The 15797-nt window shown below is 42.9% G+C and overlaps 3 protein-coding genes across 5 annotated transcripts in view; 2 read left to right on the top strand and 1 right to left on the bottom strand.

Annotated features, from left to right (window-relative positions):
* The window catches only part of LOC311044699 (endophilin-A2-like), a 32843-nt gene that overhangs the window by 9923 nt on the left and 7123 nt on the right, over positions 1 to 15797 (bottom strand). For all 3 annotated transcript variants that reach the window (XM_084056444.1, XM_084056445.1, XM_084056446.1), the window contains exons 2-3: positions 2699 to 2767; positions 1377 to 1593 (exon numbers count right to left, since the gene is read on the bottom strand). In XM_084056444.1, the coding sequence (XP_083912570.1) occupies positions 1377 to 1593; positions 2699 to 2767 (286 nt within the window). The remainder of the gene's footprint in view (positions 1 to 1376; positions 1594 to 2698; positions 2768 to 15797) is intronic.
* On the top strand, positions 4898 to 5803 carry LOC311045981 (kelch domain-containing protein 3-like; the record flags this gene model as incomplete). The annotated part of the gene is made up of 1 exon (XM_084058051.1): positions 4898 to 5803. One exon carries the CDS (start codon positions 4898 to 4900, stop codon positions 5801 to 5803), a length of 906 nt encoding a protein of 301 aa, XP_083914177.1.
* LOC311045980 (kelch domain-containing protein 3-like) lies at positions 7344 to 11149 on the top strand (the record flags this gene model as incomplete). Its single annotated transcript, XM_084058050.1, has 3 exons — positions 7344 to 7589; positions 7998 to 8160; positions 10101 to 11149. The coding sequence occupies 3 exons, from the start codon at positions 7344 to 7346 to the stop codon at positions 11147 to 11149; spliced, it is 1458 nt and encodes a 485-aa protein (XP_083914176.1).

Here is a 15797-nt window from a genome sequence, read left to right as displayed (position 1 = left end):
CTCATTGCTGCTACTGATAGCAATGAGTTCCTCACCCTCATGTGTGGGGAGGAATGAACTGGCATCACGACTAAATTGGGGAGAAAAAGGTGGTAAAAAACGTAATTGGCTATCCTAAAAAAATAAGAAGAAAGAAATGTGTTTCTATTTGTTAAAGGTTTCCAGCGGGTTTCAAGTCGAGATTGTATTTCAGGAAATGCATTCTAGCTCTTCTGCTCTGCACAACCTAACGTTTACCTGGATGCAATCTGGGAACCCATTCGGTTAAAAAAAATAAGAAAAACAAAACTTGGTTCGGCACCTCCCCTTTCTTAGTCCACTTCCTCCCCAGGTGCTTCCGTGTTTATTCTCACTAACAACAACACTACATGTTCAGAACTTCATTGTTGTTGTTACATGTTCAGTGTTGCTGCTGTTAGCAGAATCTGTCTTGAGAGATTAACCTGGATGCTATAGCCTTACATCACCGAAACCCTTTCAATCGTGATTGGTCTACTACAACACATTTAATGGCTCAGGGTAGAGGACACAGAGTACAGCAACTTGCAATGGGCCTGGTGAACAAGATTCACTACACCACAAAGACACCCATGTACCTGTCAAAATACTTCACAAACGTCAATCAAGTCCACAATCACAACACCAGAGGGAGCTCCACTAATCACATTCCAGCCCAGATTTGGCTCTAACAAGGGGTTAAATTTGTTCTCCTGCTATGTGACAAAAATGTGGAATGCCCTACCAACAGTCGTAAAGGAGTGTAAATCCCTACTCTCCTTCAAAACCGCTCTAAAAGAGCACTTACAGGTGGCTGCAATTCGAAACTGGCCCCTGTAAAAGTCAAAGCCTAGACCTCCCCACCCCCCCTCGAACTGTTTACTGTACATATTTTTGGTTTTGGTTTCAAACTGTTTATATGATGTTTTGCATAGTAGTGTATGTTTGTCTGTCATTAATGTTTCGATGAGTTGAGTACAAACGACCCCAATGGAAACAAGCCATAGGCTTTCTTGGGTTTTAATCCTCTTAGCAGACCTTGGATTGAACTGTACTTTCCGGTGTTTTTTTTTTTTTGGCAAACTGCTAATAAAGTATTCAATGCATCAATCAATCAAATACTGCTCAGACTACAAATGGAAACCACCAAAAAACATTGTCCTTTTCCTACAGATTCTGCATTCATATGCAGAACCTGTAGAGATTCATGTTTTGTTGTAACTGGGAGGCATTTAAAAAAATGAAGGTCTCTTCCGCAATGTGATCCTGAGGATTCAATTGTGGTTGAACCAACTCAAGACAATTATAAATCAACTTGTTGGGGAAAAACACTGAATTGAAATCTCTTCCGTAAGCCTGACAACTAACTAAACTCTTACCAAAGTTGGTGTCCTCTCCCATCTCGCGTCCGTACTTGGCCATGCTCTCCCCCAGAAGGCCCTCGGCCTGGGGGTAGCCCGGGCTCTTCACCTGGCCCCGCATGTTGGACACCGTGTTGAGCATGAACAGCTTGGCTCTGGAGGCCGGGTTGGGCTGCAGGTACTCTGTCGTCTTGGTGATGAGATCCACCACCGCCTTGCTGGTGATGTCTGCTTTCTGACGGTGCAAGGAGGAGGAGAGAGACCTTATCTATCCATCCATCAGGACTGTCACAATTATTACATAATTGCAATTATTTGAGATAATCGCAATTATTTTGCATAATCGTTTCCATATTGAGAAAGGATTTTGAAACTTTTTTAAAAAAAATAGTAGAAATAGCAGATCTACAAGCTCCAACCAGGGTTGCCAGATGTACTTATTATAATTTCCCCCACAAGATTTTATTTGAAAATAGCCGATCTACAAACTCACAACGCGTCACATGGCGACGCGTTGTGAGCTTGTAGATCACTATTTCCACTATTTCGTATAAAATATTAACTCAATTTCTGCCAATCACGCATAAATGCGATCTATTAAATAGCGCACTTGGCCGCCAAGATCGCATAAATGCGTTCTATTGAATCAATTGAAAAAAAAATGATTTTTTTTTTGACCAAGGAGATATGATTTTTCAAGATCTAGACTCCTATCCACTTCCTTGTTAACTCAAAACTTAAAAATTCTGTATCTCGGCTCCTGAGTACTTTTTTAATTTCAATGAAAAATCTCTGGCAGAAAACAGCAAAAAATCTGAAATAATTAGGGCAGGCAAAGTGTTAAATATGGTGTATTTTGGCCATAAAAAAAAAGATTATTGGTGTCGGTAATTTCTTTGGGTATTTAAGTTTTTGTCATAATCTGCAACCATGCAACTTTTGTTTACAAGGCTTAAAAGGCACCCGTTTGTATGACAATTAATCATCAAGTCAAATGTCATAATCGTGACAGCCGTACCATCCATCCATTCATCTATCCATCAAACAGCTGATATATCAGATATAAGAATTTGCTTGCTCAAACATATTGGTATCAGAGCGGTGCCATAAATGCCATATTGGTCGGTGTGTACTGTATGTATGTATGTATGTATGTATGTATGTATGTATGTATGTATGTATGTATGTATGTATGTATGTATGTGTGTCTATACATGGTATATAATGTGTGTATTGAAGACAGATAAATGGTGGGTCTATCACCCAATTGTATAATAATACAATATGTACATGTAAACATGCATCAGATACTGTACTCTTTAACTCCATGGTGAATGTACCTTCTCCAACTCTTTAAAGTCCTCATCAAGTTTGGTTCCTTCAGCACCTCCAACCTTTTCGCTCACCATCTATGAATGAACACACACACACACAGTTATTAAATGTTATTATAGCACCTAGCTTCCCTTTTCACAGCCACCTAGTTTGGGGTACCCTATGACAGTCACCCTTTCAGGCTGTGACCCCGAAAAATAAATCAGATTTGAACTGGGACCCCCCCAAAATAATCAGATTTGAACTGCAAAATAATCATATTTGAACTGGGGACCCCCCAAAATAATCATATTTGAACTGGGGACCCCCCAAAATAACCATATTTGAACTGGGGACCCCCCAAAATAATCATATTTGAACTGGGGACCCCACCCCCACCCCCTGACAAGCACTTGGAATTGTAGGAGTTGAGGCATTACATTTAGCTTGACTCGGTTACACAGATAAACATAGTGAAAACAGCAGATCTACAAGCTCGCATTTGCGATGTGTTGTGGGCTGGTAGATCTGCTATTTTCAAATAATCTTGAAAAGAAATGTGGAATATTTATGAAACCTTTTATCAACACAAATCTTGTATGGGGTGGTCCCCGGTACAAACTCTTTTTGAAGGGGGGGTCCGGCCCGCAGCAAAATACATATTCATTTGGGGATCCTTGACATGAAAAGGTTTTGAGAACAACTGGTTGTCTAAAGCCCTGACGTGACCCTGTCTGCACTCACTCACACAGACAGACTTTGTTTAGCAGGAGTCTTTCCACCATAAGGGATTCTACTCAGGGGTTCCCTTTCCTCCAGCTTTCCTTTAGCGGTGGATATTCCGTCAGTTCAGCACAGTTTTTTTTCACCCCTAGAAGCTCCACACACTGCAGTTTCCTACACCACAATATATCACGTTCACTAATTCCACTCTGCTCTCTCTTCCTCACACACGGCCAACACACTACAGCAGGGGTCTTCAACAGGGGGTCCGGGACCCCTAGGGGGTCCTCAGAGCTACTATAGGGGGTCCGCCAAATCTTTGTGTGATAGGATTTCGTTTTTTTACATTAACCACTTGAACCCTAGAATTCCTTTTCTGAGGGGAACATTAGCCGAAAATAGCAGATCTACAAGCTCTCAACGCCTCGCGGTGCGAGGCGTTGAGAGCTTGTAGATCGGCTATTTTTGGCAAAGAGGCTATAGGTATAGAGGGAAAAAAGAGCAGACTAAGTTAAAAAAAAACTTTAATCTGAAACACAATTGTATACAATATAGATTAGGGGGTCCCTGCTTCATCTCTCTCTCAGCTAGGGGGTCCTTGGCCTGAAAACGTTGAAGACCCCTGCACTACAGTGTACGGGTAGGAAGTACTTGGTTCTATTGCCATTCCATTTGAATACACCCATTTCGGATGATGTAAATTAGGAATGGGAAGATATGACATTTTCATGTCACGATTATTGTGACCAAAATAATTGCGATTTACGATATTATCGCGATGATGTAAATATGCTTAAAAATCTTAAAATGCCACTTTGGATATCTTAGATATCTTAGAGGGGGGGGGGGGGTGAAGATGAAGAAGATTAGATATTCTAGAGAGACAGGAACTGACCATGTCCTTGTTTATGACTCTTAACAGCTGCTGGGTAGAAGCTCTTCCTGAGCATCGAGCCTCAAACTCTTACCGGTCCACAAACACTCTGTTTCCAAGGTGTTGTTGCCTTTCTATATCTCTGCATATCTGTCTGTGTGTCTTTATCTCGATGTGCCCAAATATGGATGACTGATGTCATAGTACTGGTGTCATAGTACTGACAAAACACATCTTATTATTAGCACATTTCAGATTATAGATTTTGCTAAAGTGGCCATTCACTTCGAGTAACGTCATTAGCTATTCCATAATAATGATGTCATCTAGGAATGACATCACACCATCGTCATCACATTCAACATAATTGTCCTTTTAAATGTTGTTATTCTATTTCCCAACACAACACCATTCAGAAACTGTTAGCAACACATTGCCCTGCCTTCTAACCTCTTCTGTAAATTAGTTGCACTGATTCACAGTGGTGCTGGTGTGTGAAATGTTTCACTGGACGATACAACTGAAAGGAGGACATAGGCCTTCCTGGCCGGCTGCTGTGGCAGTCAGACACAAGCTGTACTCTTTTGAAGGCTACGATCACGATCACGGTCGCAACCCCAGTGATTATATGGATGTCCACATCTTCAACACACTGTCTTTACGCTGGATGAAGTTGACCACAGTGAAAACCGGAGGAGGAGAACATCACCTTGAGGTTCCCTGCGTGCGCGCGGGTCACACAGCTGTTCTGGTAGAAGATATTGTCTACATCTGGGGGGGATATCCTTACTGTAACGTGCTTTATTCATTTGATGTTGACAACCACAGATGGTCCAAACCCAATTTTTCCGGTACCGTTCCAGAAGGGAGGTACCACCACTCAGCCTGCGTCCTGAGGAAGGTCATGTATATTTATGGAGGATACAACCTGACTGGATGCTCTAATGACATGTACAAGTTGGACACCACCACAATGGTCTGGTCTTTAATCAACACCAGAGGCACTCCACCACCTGTTTCATCAAGTCACTCTGCCACCATTATCGGGACAAAGATGTTTGTATTTGGGGGCAGGGGAAACCAGTGGGACGTCTACAACAACATCAGAGTGTTTGACACAGAGACCAACTACTGGCTGAGCACACCTTCTCCACAGCTTCTTCCAGAAGGACGCTATGGTCATTCAGCCTTTGCCTACAATGGAGAGCTGTACGTATTTGGTGGCAGCAACTCAAAGGACTTCTTCAATGATCTGTGGAAATTCAATCCACAGATCCTCTCGTGGAAGAAGGTTGAGCCCAAAGGGAAAGCCCCATGTGGTAGGTATTGGATGGGTTGTTGCATGGTGGGAGATCGTATCATCCTCTTTGGACGATACAACACACCTGTTGACGTTAACCTGTATATCTTAGATATAAATCCTAATCTGAAGATGTTATGCAAGATAGCAGTTATTCAGTATGGTGTGGAGCAGTCTGAACTCACACATGACATCAGGTGGGAACTGGCGGCCATGACTACCAACAATAACTGAAACCATAACATAGCCCTATGAAAAGAGAAACAAACTGTGATCCCATTTAACAAGACCAGGAGACCTGGTTCTGCCAGACCCGGAATAAGTACTAAGATCAGAGCACTACGTCACGGCTAAGCCGGACTTCACATGACGTGTCAGCCTGTGTATGCCCGTGTATGGACGAAAGGGGGACAGACTTTTTTGGCTGGGGCCGGGGGACAAAGTGAACATGCCCATGTATGGAGAAAACAGATACAAAGCCTCATGTAAGCCCGACCCCTTGGGTCTGGCAAAAATAAAAAATAAAAATAAAAATGATAATAAATAAATAGAAAATAACAAACAAACTACAAATGGCAACAGGGTCGAAGCATATCAGAGAAAGATGATGAAGAGGAAGATGATGGCCCTCAGGAGAAAATGCAGACGAAGAGGAAACATAAAGACATAATGTGGTTCACAGTGACATGTGTAGACCAAGGACCAGTGGAGATTATATCCAGAGCTAAGTGGATGATGTGGGAAGAGACGGATTCTCTGCTGGAACTGTTCCCTCCACGACCCTCTGGATAAGTGGATGAAGAGGGATGGCTGGATGGATGATGGATGGATAAGTGGGTGGATGGATGGATTCACCAAATTCACACGTTGCCTGCCATGGACGCATAAAGTCGTTCTATTATCTTTTTTTTCTTTCTTTTTTTTATTCCACAAGGGGCACCCTAACACAGCTTTGGGATGATCCATCGTCACTCAGAGAATAAATATGTGGATGTGACGTCATTCCAAAAAACGTCACATCCATCCACCCTGACTATGGGATTTTTAGAAAAACACTCCTAACTCAGTTTCTTTTTTTTGCATTGAAAACCACCCGTTTTCAACGGGCCATAGCCCCCAGTTTTTGTAAATTAGGAATGGGAAGATATGACATTTTCATGTCACGATTATTGTGACCAAAATAATTGCGATTTACGATATTATCGCGATGATGTAAATATGCTTAAAAATCATAAAATGCCACTTTGGATATCTTAGATATCTTAGAGGGGGGGGGGGTGAAGATGAAGAAGATTAGATATTCTAGAGAGACAGGAACTGACCATGTCCTTGTTTATGACTCTTAACAGCTGCTGGGTAGAAGCTCTTCCTGAGCATCGAGCCTCAAACTCTTACCGGTCCACAAACACTCTGTTTCCAAGGTGATGTTGCCTTTCTACATCTCTGCATATCTGTCTGTGTGTCTTTATCTCGATGTGCCCAAATATGGATGACTGATGTCATAGTACTGGTGTCATAGTACTGACAAAACACATCTTATTATTAGCACATTTCAGATTATAGATTTTGCTAAAGTGGCCATTCAATTTGAGTAACGTCATCTAGGAATGACATCACACCATCGTCATCACATTCAACATAATTGTCCTTTTAAATGTTTTTATTCTATTTCCCAACACAACACCATTCAGAAACTGTTAGCAGCACATTGCCCTGCCTTCTAACCTTTTCTGTAAATTAGTTGCACTGATTCACAGTGGTGCTGGTGTGTGAAATGTTTCACTGGACGATAAACCTGAAAGGAGAACATAGGCTTTCCTGGCCGGCTGCTGTGGTAGTCGGACACAAGCTGTACTCTTTTGAAGGTTACGATCACGGTCGCAACCCCAGTGATTATATCGATGTCCACATCTTCAACACACTGTCTTTACGCTGGATGAAGTTGACCACAGTGAAAACCGGAGGAGGAGAACATCACCTTGAGGTTCCCTGTGTGCGCGGGGGCCACACAGCTGTTCTGGTAGAATATATTGTCTACATCTGGGGGGGATGTCCTTACTGTAACGTGCTTTATTCATTTGATGTGGACAACCACAGATGGTCCAAACCCAATATTTCCGGTACCGTTCCAGAAGGGAGGTGCCACCACTCAGCCTGCATCCTGAGGAAGGTCATGTATATTTATGGAGGATACAACCAGCTGACTGGATGCACTAATGACATGTACAAGTTGGACACCACCACAATGGTCTGGTCTTTAATCAACACCAGAGGCACTCCTCAACCTGTTTCATCAGGTCACTCTGCCACCATCATCGGGACAAAGATGTTTGTATTTGGGGGCTGGGGGAACCAGTGGGACGTCTACAACAACATCAGAGTGTTTGACACAGAGACCAACTACTGGCTGAGCACACCTTCTCCACAGCTTCTTTCAGAAGGCCGCTATGGTCATTCAGCCTTTGCCTACAATGGAGAGCTGTACGTATTCGGTGGCAGCGACTCAAAGGACTTCTTCAATGATCTGTGGAAATTCAATCCACAGATCCTCTCGTGGAAGAAGGTTGAGCCCAAAGGGAAAGCCCCATGTGGTAGGTATTGGATGGGCTGTTGCATGGTGGGAGATGATCGTATCATCCTCTTTGGAGGATACGACAAAGACACACCTGTTGACGTTAACCTGTATATCTTAGATTTAAATCCTAATCTGAAGATGTTATGCAAGCTAGCAGTTATTCAGTACGGTGTGGAGCAGTCTGAACTCACACATGACATCAGGTGGGAACTGGCGGCCATGACTACCAACAATAACTGAAACCATAACATAGCCCTATGAAAAGAGAAACAAACTGTGATCCCATTTAACAAGACCAGGAGACCTGGTTCTGCCAGACCCGGAATAAGTACTAAGATCAGAGCACTACGTCACGGCTAAGCCGGACTTCACATGACGTGTCAGCCTGTGTATGCCCATGTATGGACGAAAGGGGGACAGACTTTTTTGGCTGGGGCCGGGGGACAAAGTGAACATGCCCATGTATGGAGAAAACAGATACAAAGCCTCATGTAAGCCCGACCCCTTGGGTCTGGCAAAAATAAAAAATAAAAATAATAATGATAATAAATAAATAGAAAATAACAAACAAACTACAAATGGCAACGGGGTCGAAGCATATCAGAGAAAGATGATGAAGAGGAAGATGATGGCCCTCAGGAGAAAATGCAGACGAAGAGGAAACATAAAAACATAACGTGGTTCACAGTGACATGTGTAGACCAAGGACCAGTGGAGATTATATCCAGAGCTAAGTGGATGATGTGGGAAGAGACGGATTCTCTGCTGGAACTGTTCCCTCCACAACCCTCTGGATAAGTGGATGAAGAGGGATGGCTGGATGGATGATGGATGGATAAGTGGGTGGATGGATGGATTCACCAAATTCACACGTTGCCTGCCATGGACGCAAAAAGTCGTTCTATTATCTTTTTTTTTTTTTCCACAAGGGGCACCCTAACACAGCTTTGGGATGATCCATCGTCACTCAGAGAATAAATATGTGGATGTGACGTCATTCCAAAAAACGTCACATCCATCCACCCTGACTATGGGATTTTTAGAAAAACACTCCTAACTCAGTTTCTTTTTTTTTGCATTGAAAACCACCCGTTTTCAACGGGCCATAGCCCCCAGTTTTTTTTCACCCCTAGAAGCTCCACACTGCAGTTTCCTACACCACAATATATCACGTTCACTAATTCCACTCTCCTCTGTCTTCCTCACACACGGCCAAAACACTACAGTGTACGGGTAGGAAGTACTTGGTTCTATTGCCATTCCATTTGAATCCACCCATTTCGGATGATGTAAATTAGGAATGGGAAGATATGACATTTTCATGTCACGATTATTGTGATCAAAATAATTGCGATTTACGATATTATCGCGATGATGTAAATATGCTTAAAAATCTTAAAATGCCACTTTGGATATCTTAGATATCTTAGAGGGGGGGGGGGGGTGAAGATGAAGAAGATTAGATATTCTAGAGAGACAGGAACTGACCATGTCCTTGTTTATGACTCTTAACAGCTGCTGGGTAGAAGCTCTTCCTGAGCATCGAGCCTCAAACTCTTACCGGTCCACAGTCCACAAACACTCTGTTTCCAAGGTGTTGTTGCCTTTCTATATCTCTGCATATCTGTCTGTGTGTCTTTATCTCGATGTGCCCAAATATGGATGACTGATGTCATAGTACTGGTGTCATAGTACTGACAAAACACATCTTATTATTAGCACATTTCAGATTATAGATTTTGCTAAAGTGGCCATTCACTTCGAGTAACGTCATTAGCTATTCCATAATAATGATGTCATCTAGGAATGACATCACACCATCGTCATCACATTCAACATAATTGTCCTTTTAAATGTTGTTATTCTATTTCCCAACACAACACCATTCAGAAACTGTTAGCAACACATTGCCCTGCCTTCTAACCTCTTCTGTAAACTAGTTGCACTGATTCACAGTGGTGCTGGTGTGTGAAATGTTTCACTGGACGACGCATCTGAAAGGAGGACATAGGCCTTCCTGGCCGGCTGCTGTGGCAGTCGGACACAAGCTGTACTCTTTTGAAGGTTACGATCACAGTCGCAACCCCAGTGATTATATGGATGTCCACATCTTCAACACACTGTCTTTACGCTGGATGAAGTTGACCACAGTGAAAACCGGAGGAGGAGAACATCACCTTGAGGTTCCCTGCGTGCGCGCGGGTCACACAGCCGTTCTGGTAGAATATATTGTCTACATCTGGGGGGGATATCCTTACTGTAACGTGCTTTATTCATTTGATGTGGACAACCACAGATGGTCCAAACCCAATATTTCCGGTACCGTTCCAGAAGGGAGGTGCCACCACTCAGCCTGCGTCCTGAGGAAGGTCATGTATATTTATGGAGGAAACATCAAGCAGACTGGACGCAGTAACGACATCTACAAGTTGGACACCACCACAATGGTCTGGTCTTTAATTAACACCAGAGGCACTTCACCACCTGTTTCATCAAGTCACTCTGCCACCATTATCGGGACAAAGATGTTTGTATTTGGGGGCAGGGGGAACCAGTGGGACGTCTACAACAACATCAGAGTGTTTGACACAGAGACCAACTGCTGGCTGAGCACACCTTCTGCAGAGCTTCTTACAGCAGGACGCGCGGGTCATTCAGCCTTTGCCTACAATGGAGAGCTGTACGTATTCGGTGGCAGCGACTCAAAGGACTTCTTCAATGATCTGTGGAAATTCAATCCACAGATCCTCTCGTGGAAGAAGGTTGAGCCCAAAGGGAAAGCCCCATGTGGTAGTTATTGGATGGGTTGTTGCATGGTGGGAGATCGTATCATCCTCTTTGGAGGATACAACACACCTGTTGACGTTAACCTGTATATCTTAGATTTAAATCTTAATCTGAAGATGTTATGCAAGCTAGCAGTTATTCAGTACGGTGTGGAGCAGTCTGAACTCACACATGACATCAGGTGGGAACTGGCGGCCATGACTACCAACAATAACTGAAACCATAACATAGCCCTATGAAAAGAGAAACAAACTGTGATCCCATTTAACAAGACCAGGAGACCTGGTTCTGCCAAACCCGGAATAAGTACTAAGATCAGAGCACTACGTCACGGCTAAGCCGGACTTCACATGACGTGTCAGCCTGTGTATGCCCATATATGGACGAAAGGGGGACAGAATTTTATAAGCCGGACTTCACATGACGTGTCAGCCTGTGTATGCCCATATATGGACGAAAGGGGGACAGACTTTTATAGCTGGGGCCTAAGGGCAAAGGGGGCATACCCATGTATGGAGAAAACAGGTACAAAGCCTCATGTAGGCCGACCCCTTGGGTCTGGCAAAAAAATAAAATAATAATAAATAAAAAAATAATAATAAACAAACAAACTGCAAATGGCAACGGGGTCGAAGCATATCAGAGAAAGATGATGAAGAGGAAGATGATGGCCCTCAGGAGAAAATGCAGACGAAGAGGAAACATAAAAATAAAACATAACGTGGTTCACAGTGACATGTGTAGACCAAGGACCAGTGGAGATTATATCCAGAGCTAAGTGGATGATGTGGGAAGACGGATTCTCTGCTGGAACTGTTCCCTCCACGACCCTCTGGATAAGTGGATGAAGAGGGATGGCTGGATGGATGATGGATGGATAAGTGGGTGGATGGATGGATTCACCAAATTAACACGTTGCCTGCCATGGACGCATAAAGTCGTTCTATCATCTTTTTTTTTTTTTTTTTTTTTTTTTATTCCACAAGGGGCACCCTAACACAGCTTTGGGATGATCCATCGTCACTCAGAGAATAAATATGTGGATGTGACGTCATTCCAAAAAACGTCACATCCATCCACCCTGACTATGGGATTCTTCGAAAAACACTCCTAACTCAGTTTCTTTTTTTTGCATTGAAAACCACCCGTTTTCAACGGGCCATAGCCCCAAAATGGCCGATCGGCGTTGGAATGTTATTGTTCCAATGGACACATGGATCCCTCGCCTTCTCACAGGGACTCTTTTTTTGTACACAATCTGGCTTCCACTGCGTTTCAAAGATCGTCGGATTAAGGTAATTACGCTGGCAAGGGGATAAAAAACTATGTTTAATATCTTGGCAGGTAATGTTAAGACTAGAGAGAGGGGCGTGTCTGATAAAATGAATATATATATAATATCTAAATACTGAATCAAGCAACTGTCCGGGGTGCTCCCAAAAGCCTGATCATTTTTGCGATAATTACAGTACCCTGCGATACTGTTATCATGGACGTTTTTTATCGCGATATACGATAATATCGTATGGTTGAGAAATGGTTGAGTCCCTGGCATTTTCTATAAAGTATAGTTTTGGGCCACGTCGGAGGCGCGCCGTCTCAACGTCGCAACGTTCGGCACGGCAACTCGTTCGCCTTAGCTCGCTCGGTGGTGCCTCTGGTGACTCAAGTTTGCTTGAGCTACGCGCTGTCCTAGTTACGTACAGACAGGCACAGAAACGTGAATCATGTTTTGGGGTGAGACGTTTGTCCAAACTTTCCTCAACCCACAGAATACCGACAAAACACCTACTGAGCCCCGTGGGTAGGTCAGTATCTCACCTACTTAGACCAGTGGTTTTCAACCAGTGGTCTGGGGACCACCAGTGGTCCTTGAGGGGGTCCCCAGCCAAATTAATTAGGAACCAAATTGACCCTTATATGTCTGTAACTCTGAGAGTGTACAAATGGAACCGTTCCATTTGTACACTCTCAGAGTTAAATGAACACTAATGATGATGATGATACTACTGTGTAGATTGGGACCACCAAGGAATCAAAATGGTTGAGTGGGGGTCCCTGGGCTAATATGTGTCAATTTGGGGGTCCTTGACGCAAAAAAAAGGTTGAAAACCACTGACCAATCAATAGACTGATTAAACGTGATAATGTCCGTGATAATTCTTCGATATGTTGTGATTCTGTGAGTCATTGCAATGTTTCACTTTGAAAGACTACTGACATAAAAGTTGCATTATTATTATTATTACAATAATTGATTATTGGAGTTAAAAGAATCAATTAGAGGTCATAACAAAAAAGAACCACAATCGTATGCTGAAACGATCCGGCATCGATCGAGCTTTAACAGAAACCAACTGATTGGTGTCATGTCGGCTGGCTAGTAACACCGAACAGTGTGTGTGTGTGTGTGTGTGTGTGTGTGTGTGTGTGTGTGTGTGTGTGTGTGTGTGTGTGTGTGTGTTCATTCTTGTGCTGTCATGCCTACACTGACGGTACAGAACCACCTGTGACCACACGGCCCCATCAATCCCTCTATTACACAACACAAGGCACGAAGCCGCTACGCTGCCCGTTCTGTTTTTAAAACACAAACACGCGTGGCTCTGGCAATGCGGCGCCCAACACATGCCAACGCTATGTAGGCCAACTGACGATGATGATGACACATGGTGCTACACATGTGTGAGTCAGCCTGGCATCCAGCCTGGCATCCAGCCACACACACACAGTTGTAAATGATGTCTCACCTCTACTGTATATAATGTGCTGCAGTCATAACCTTAACCCATTAAGACCGGGAACGCATCTGTGTCATTTTAAGATTTCTTTGGCTATTCAAAAACAGCAGATATACTGTACAAGCTCCAGGGACGGATTATGGCTTGGGCAAAGTGTGCACGTGCACAGGGCCCTGAGCCAATGGGGGGCCTTGGATTTAATAGGCTTTTAAAAATATATATATAATATATATAATATATATATATATACCCTAACCCTAACCCTAAAACCGAAATAAAGTAACCAAAAAACACCCCAAAACGCCCAATATAACCGCAATAACCGGGGGGGGGGGGGGGTCCGTTGCGATTTTGTGCACAGGGCCCATTTTCACTTTAATCCGTCTATGACAAGCTCATAGCACGGCACAAAGCAACATACTGGAAAACCTTTTTAAATACGTATTTTGGCCACGGACCCCCATCTCAAAATGTTTTTTTTTTCCAGGGACCCCCATGAAGTAAAGATTTGAGTTACAAATGTTTGCTTTAAAAATATATATATATATTCAAAGATTTGCACAACTTTTCAAGAATCTTTTCTAAAATAGCAGATCTACAAGCTCATAGCTCGGCACTCGGTGCCATGCTATGAGCTTGTATGTCTGCTATTTTTGAATAGCCAAAAAAATATAAAATTACACAGATGTGTTCCTGGATTGAACGGGTTAACCTTCACTTGTAAACTCCTTTAAAAGCTTTCCCATTCATAAACACAGCTTTGAGTGTTTTCTATAATACCAGCGGTACTCAACCTGCGGGGCCGGGCCCCGCTGGTGGGCCGCGAAGGTCTTGCAAGTGGGCATTTATTTACTAGGCCTATCATAGCAATCATATACGGTGCAATAGTGAGGCTCTGACTCCAGTATGTGCAATCAATGCCCCAAGACAGACTCGAACCAAAGGCGTCACATAAGAAAAAAAGAACAGATCTACAAGCTAACAACGTTATCACGGTGCAACGTGTCGTTAGCTTGGGTCTCCAGCACAATCATTTCAACCACTTTATCCATATTTTATACTTTGGCTATTCAAAAATAGCAGATATACAAGCTCATAGCACGGCTATGAGCTTGTAGATCTGCCATTTTAGATTTTTTTTTTAAAATGTGTGCAAATCTTTAAAATCTTTTTTTTTTTTTTTTAAATGTGAACATTTTCAAACACAAATCTTTGCTTCTGGGGGTCCCTGGCCTGTGGCACAACATATTTTCAGGTGGGGGTCCACGGGCACATGAATATCAATTTGGGGGTCCTTGGCAACGAAAAGGTTTGAGAACCACACCCTATAGATGCGAGGAGTGAGGAGGATACATTTGCACACTCACTTGTAAACCTGTTATGCAAAGCAGCTATTTGGGTACTTGGCTCGTGAATCTAGGCGGACGCGTTTTAGCGTGCACATCCGTACAGTACCTGTGCTGAGTGTGCTGTGCGTGCGTGCGAAAAAAAATTATGACACCACGCCGTGGTGTTGCTTGAAGCGACCAGTGCACCCCTGCTCGTACAGCCCAGCACCACATTTTACTAAAGATTTCACATCATGTTTTGGGACATTTTTTTTTGCAACAAAATCTGTTGCAAAAAACAATGTACAGTATATCCAAACATTTAAATATATCATGTCATGTCTTTGTATTTTTTAAATACTTTTTCATGTTTACCCTGTGCAATTTTTGACAGAAATGCACATTTTTCATTTATATGTTCCAATGTTCAATGCCGAAAACACAACGAAATCACTTTTTGTCAAGTGTAAAATGTCAGGTAAAATGTTATGACTGTGATGAGCCCAACTAGTATTGACTAGAATACAACAACTGGGTGGAAACTATTTTGGAGAAAATAACCTTGCTATCAGCAACGCAAAGACTTCAGGGTGGTTCTTCATACATATGGGATGCTATTCAGGACTGGTTTTCAAAGCAGTGAGACGTGTAATAGGTTTGTTAGGTTTGTTTCCCCCGGCATCCAAGAAACCCATTAATTGAATGTAGATAGGGCCTAGACGTTATATCAGTAGGCGGACATTTCTGATCGACGGGCTACGTGAGACTATCTTGCAGCTTGTAGATCAGCTGTTTTT

Source organism: Gymnoscopelus microlampas (genome assembly GCF_963454915.1).
Source record: "Gymnoscopelus microlampas genome assembly, chromosome: 5".
NCBI classification, from domain to species: Eukaryota; Metazoa; Chordata; class Actinopteri; order Myctophiformes; family Myctophidae; genus Gymnoscopelus; species Gymnoscopelus microlampas.
Note: the sequence above shows the minus strand (reverse complement) of the source record. Positions and strands in the feature narration are given on the sequence as shown.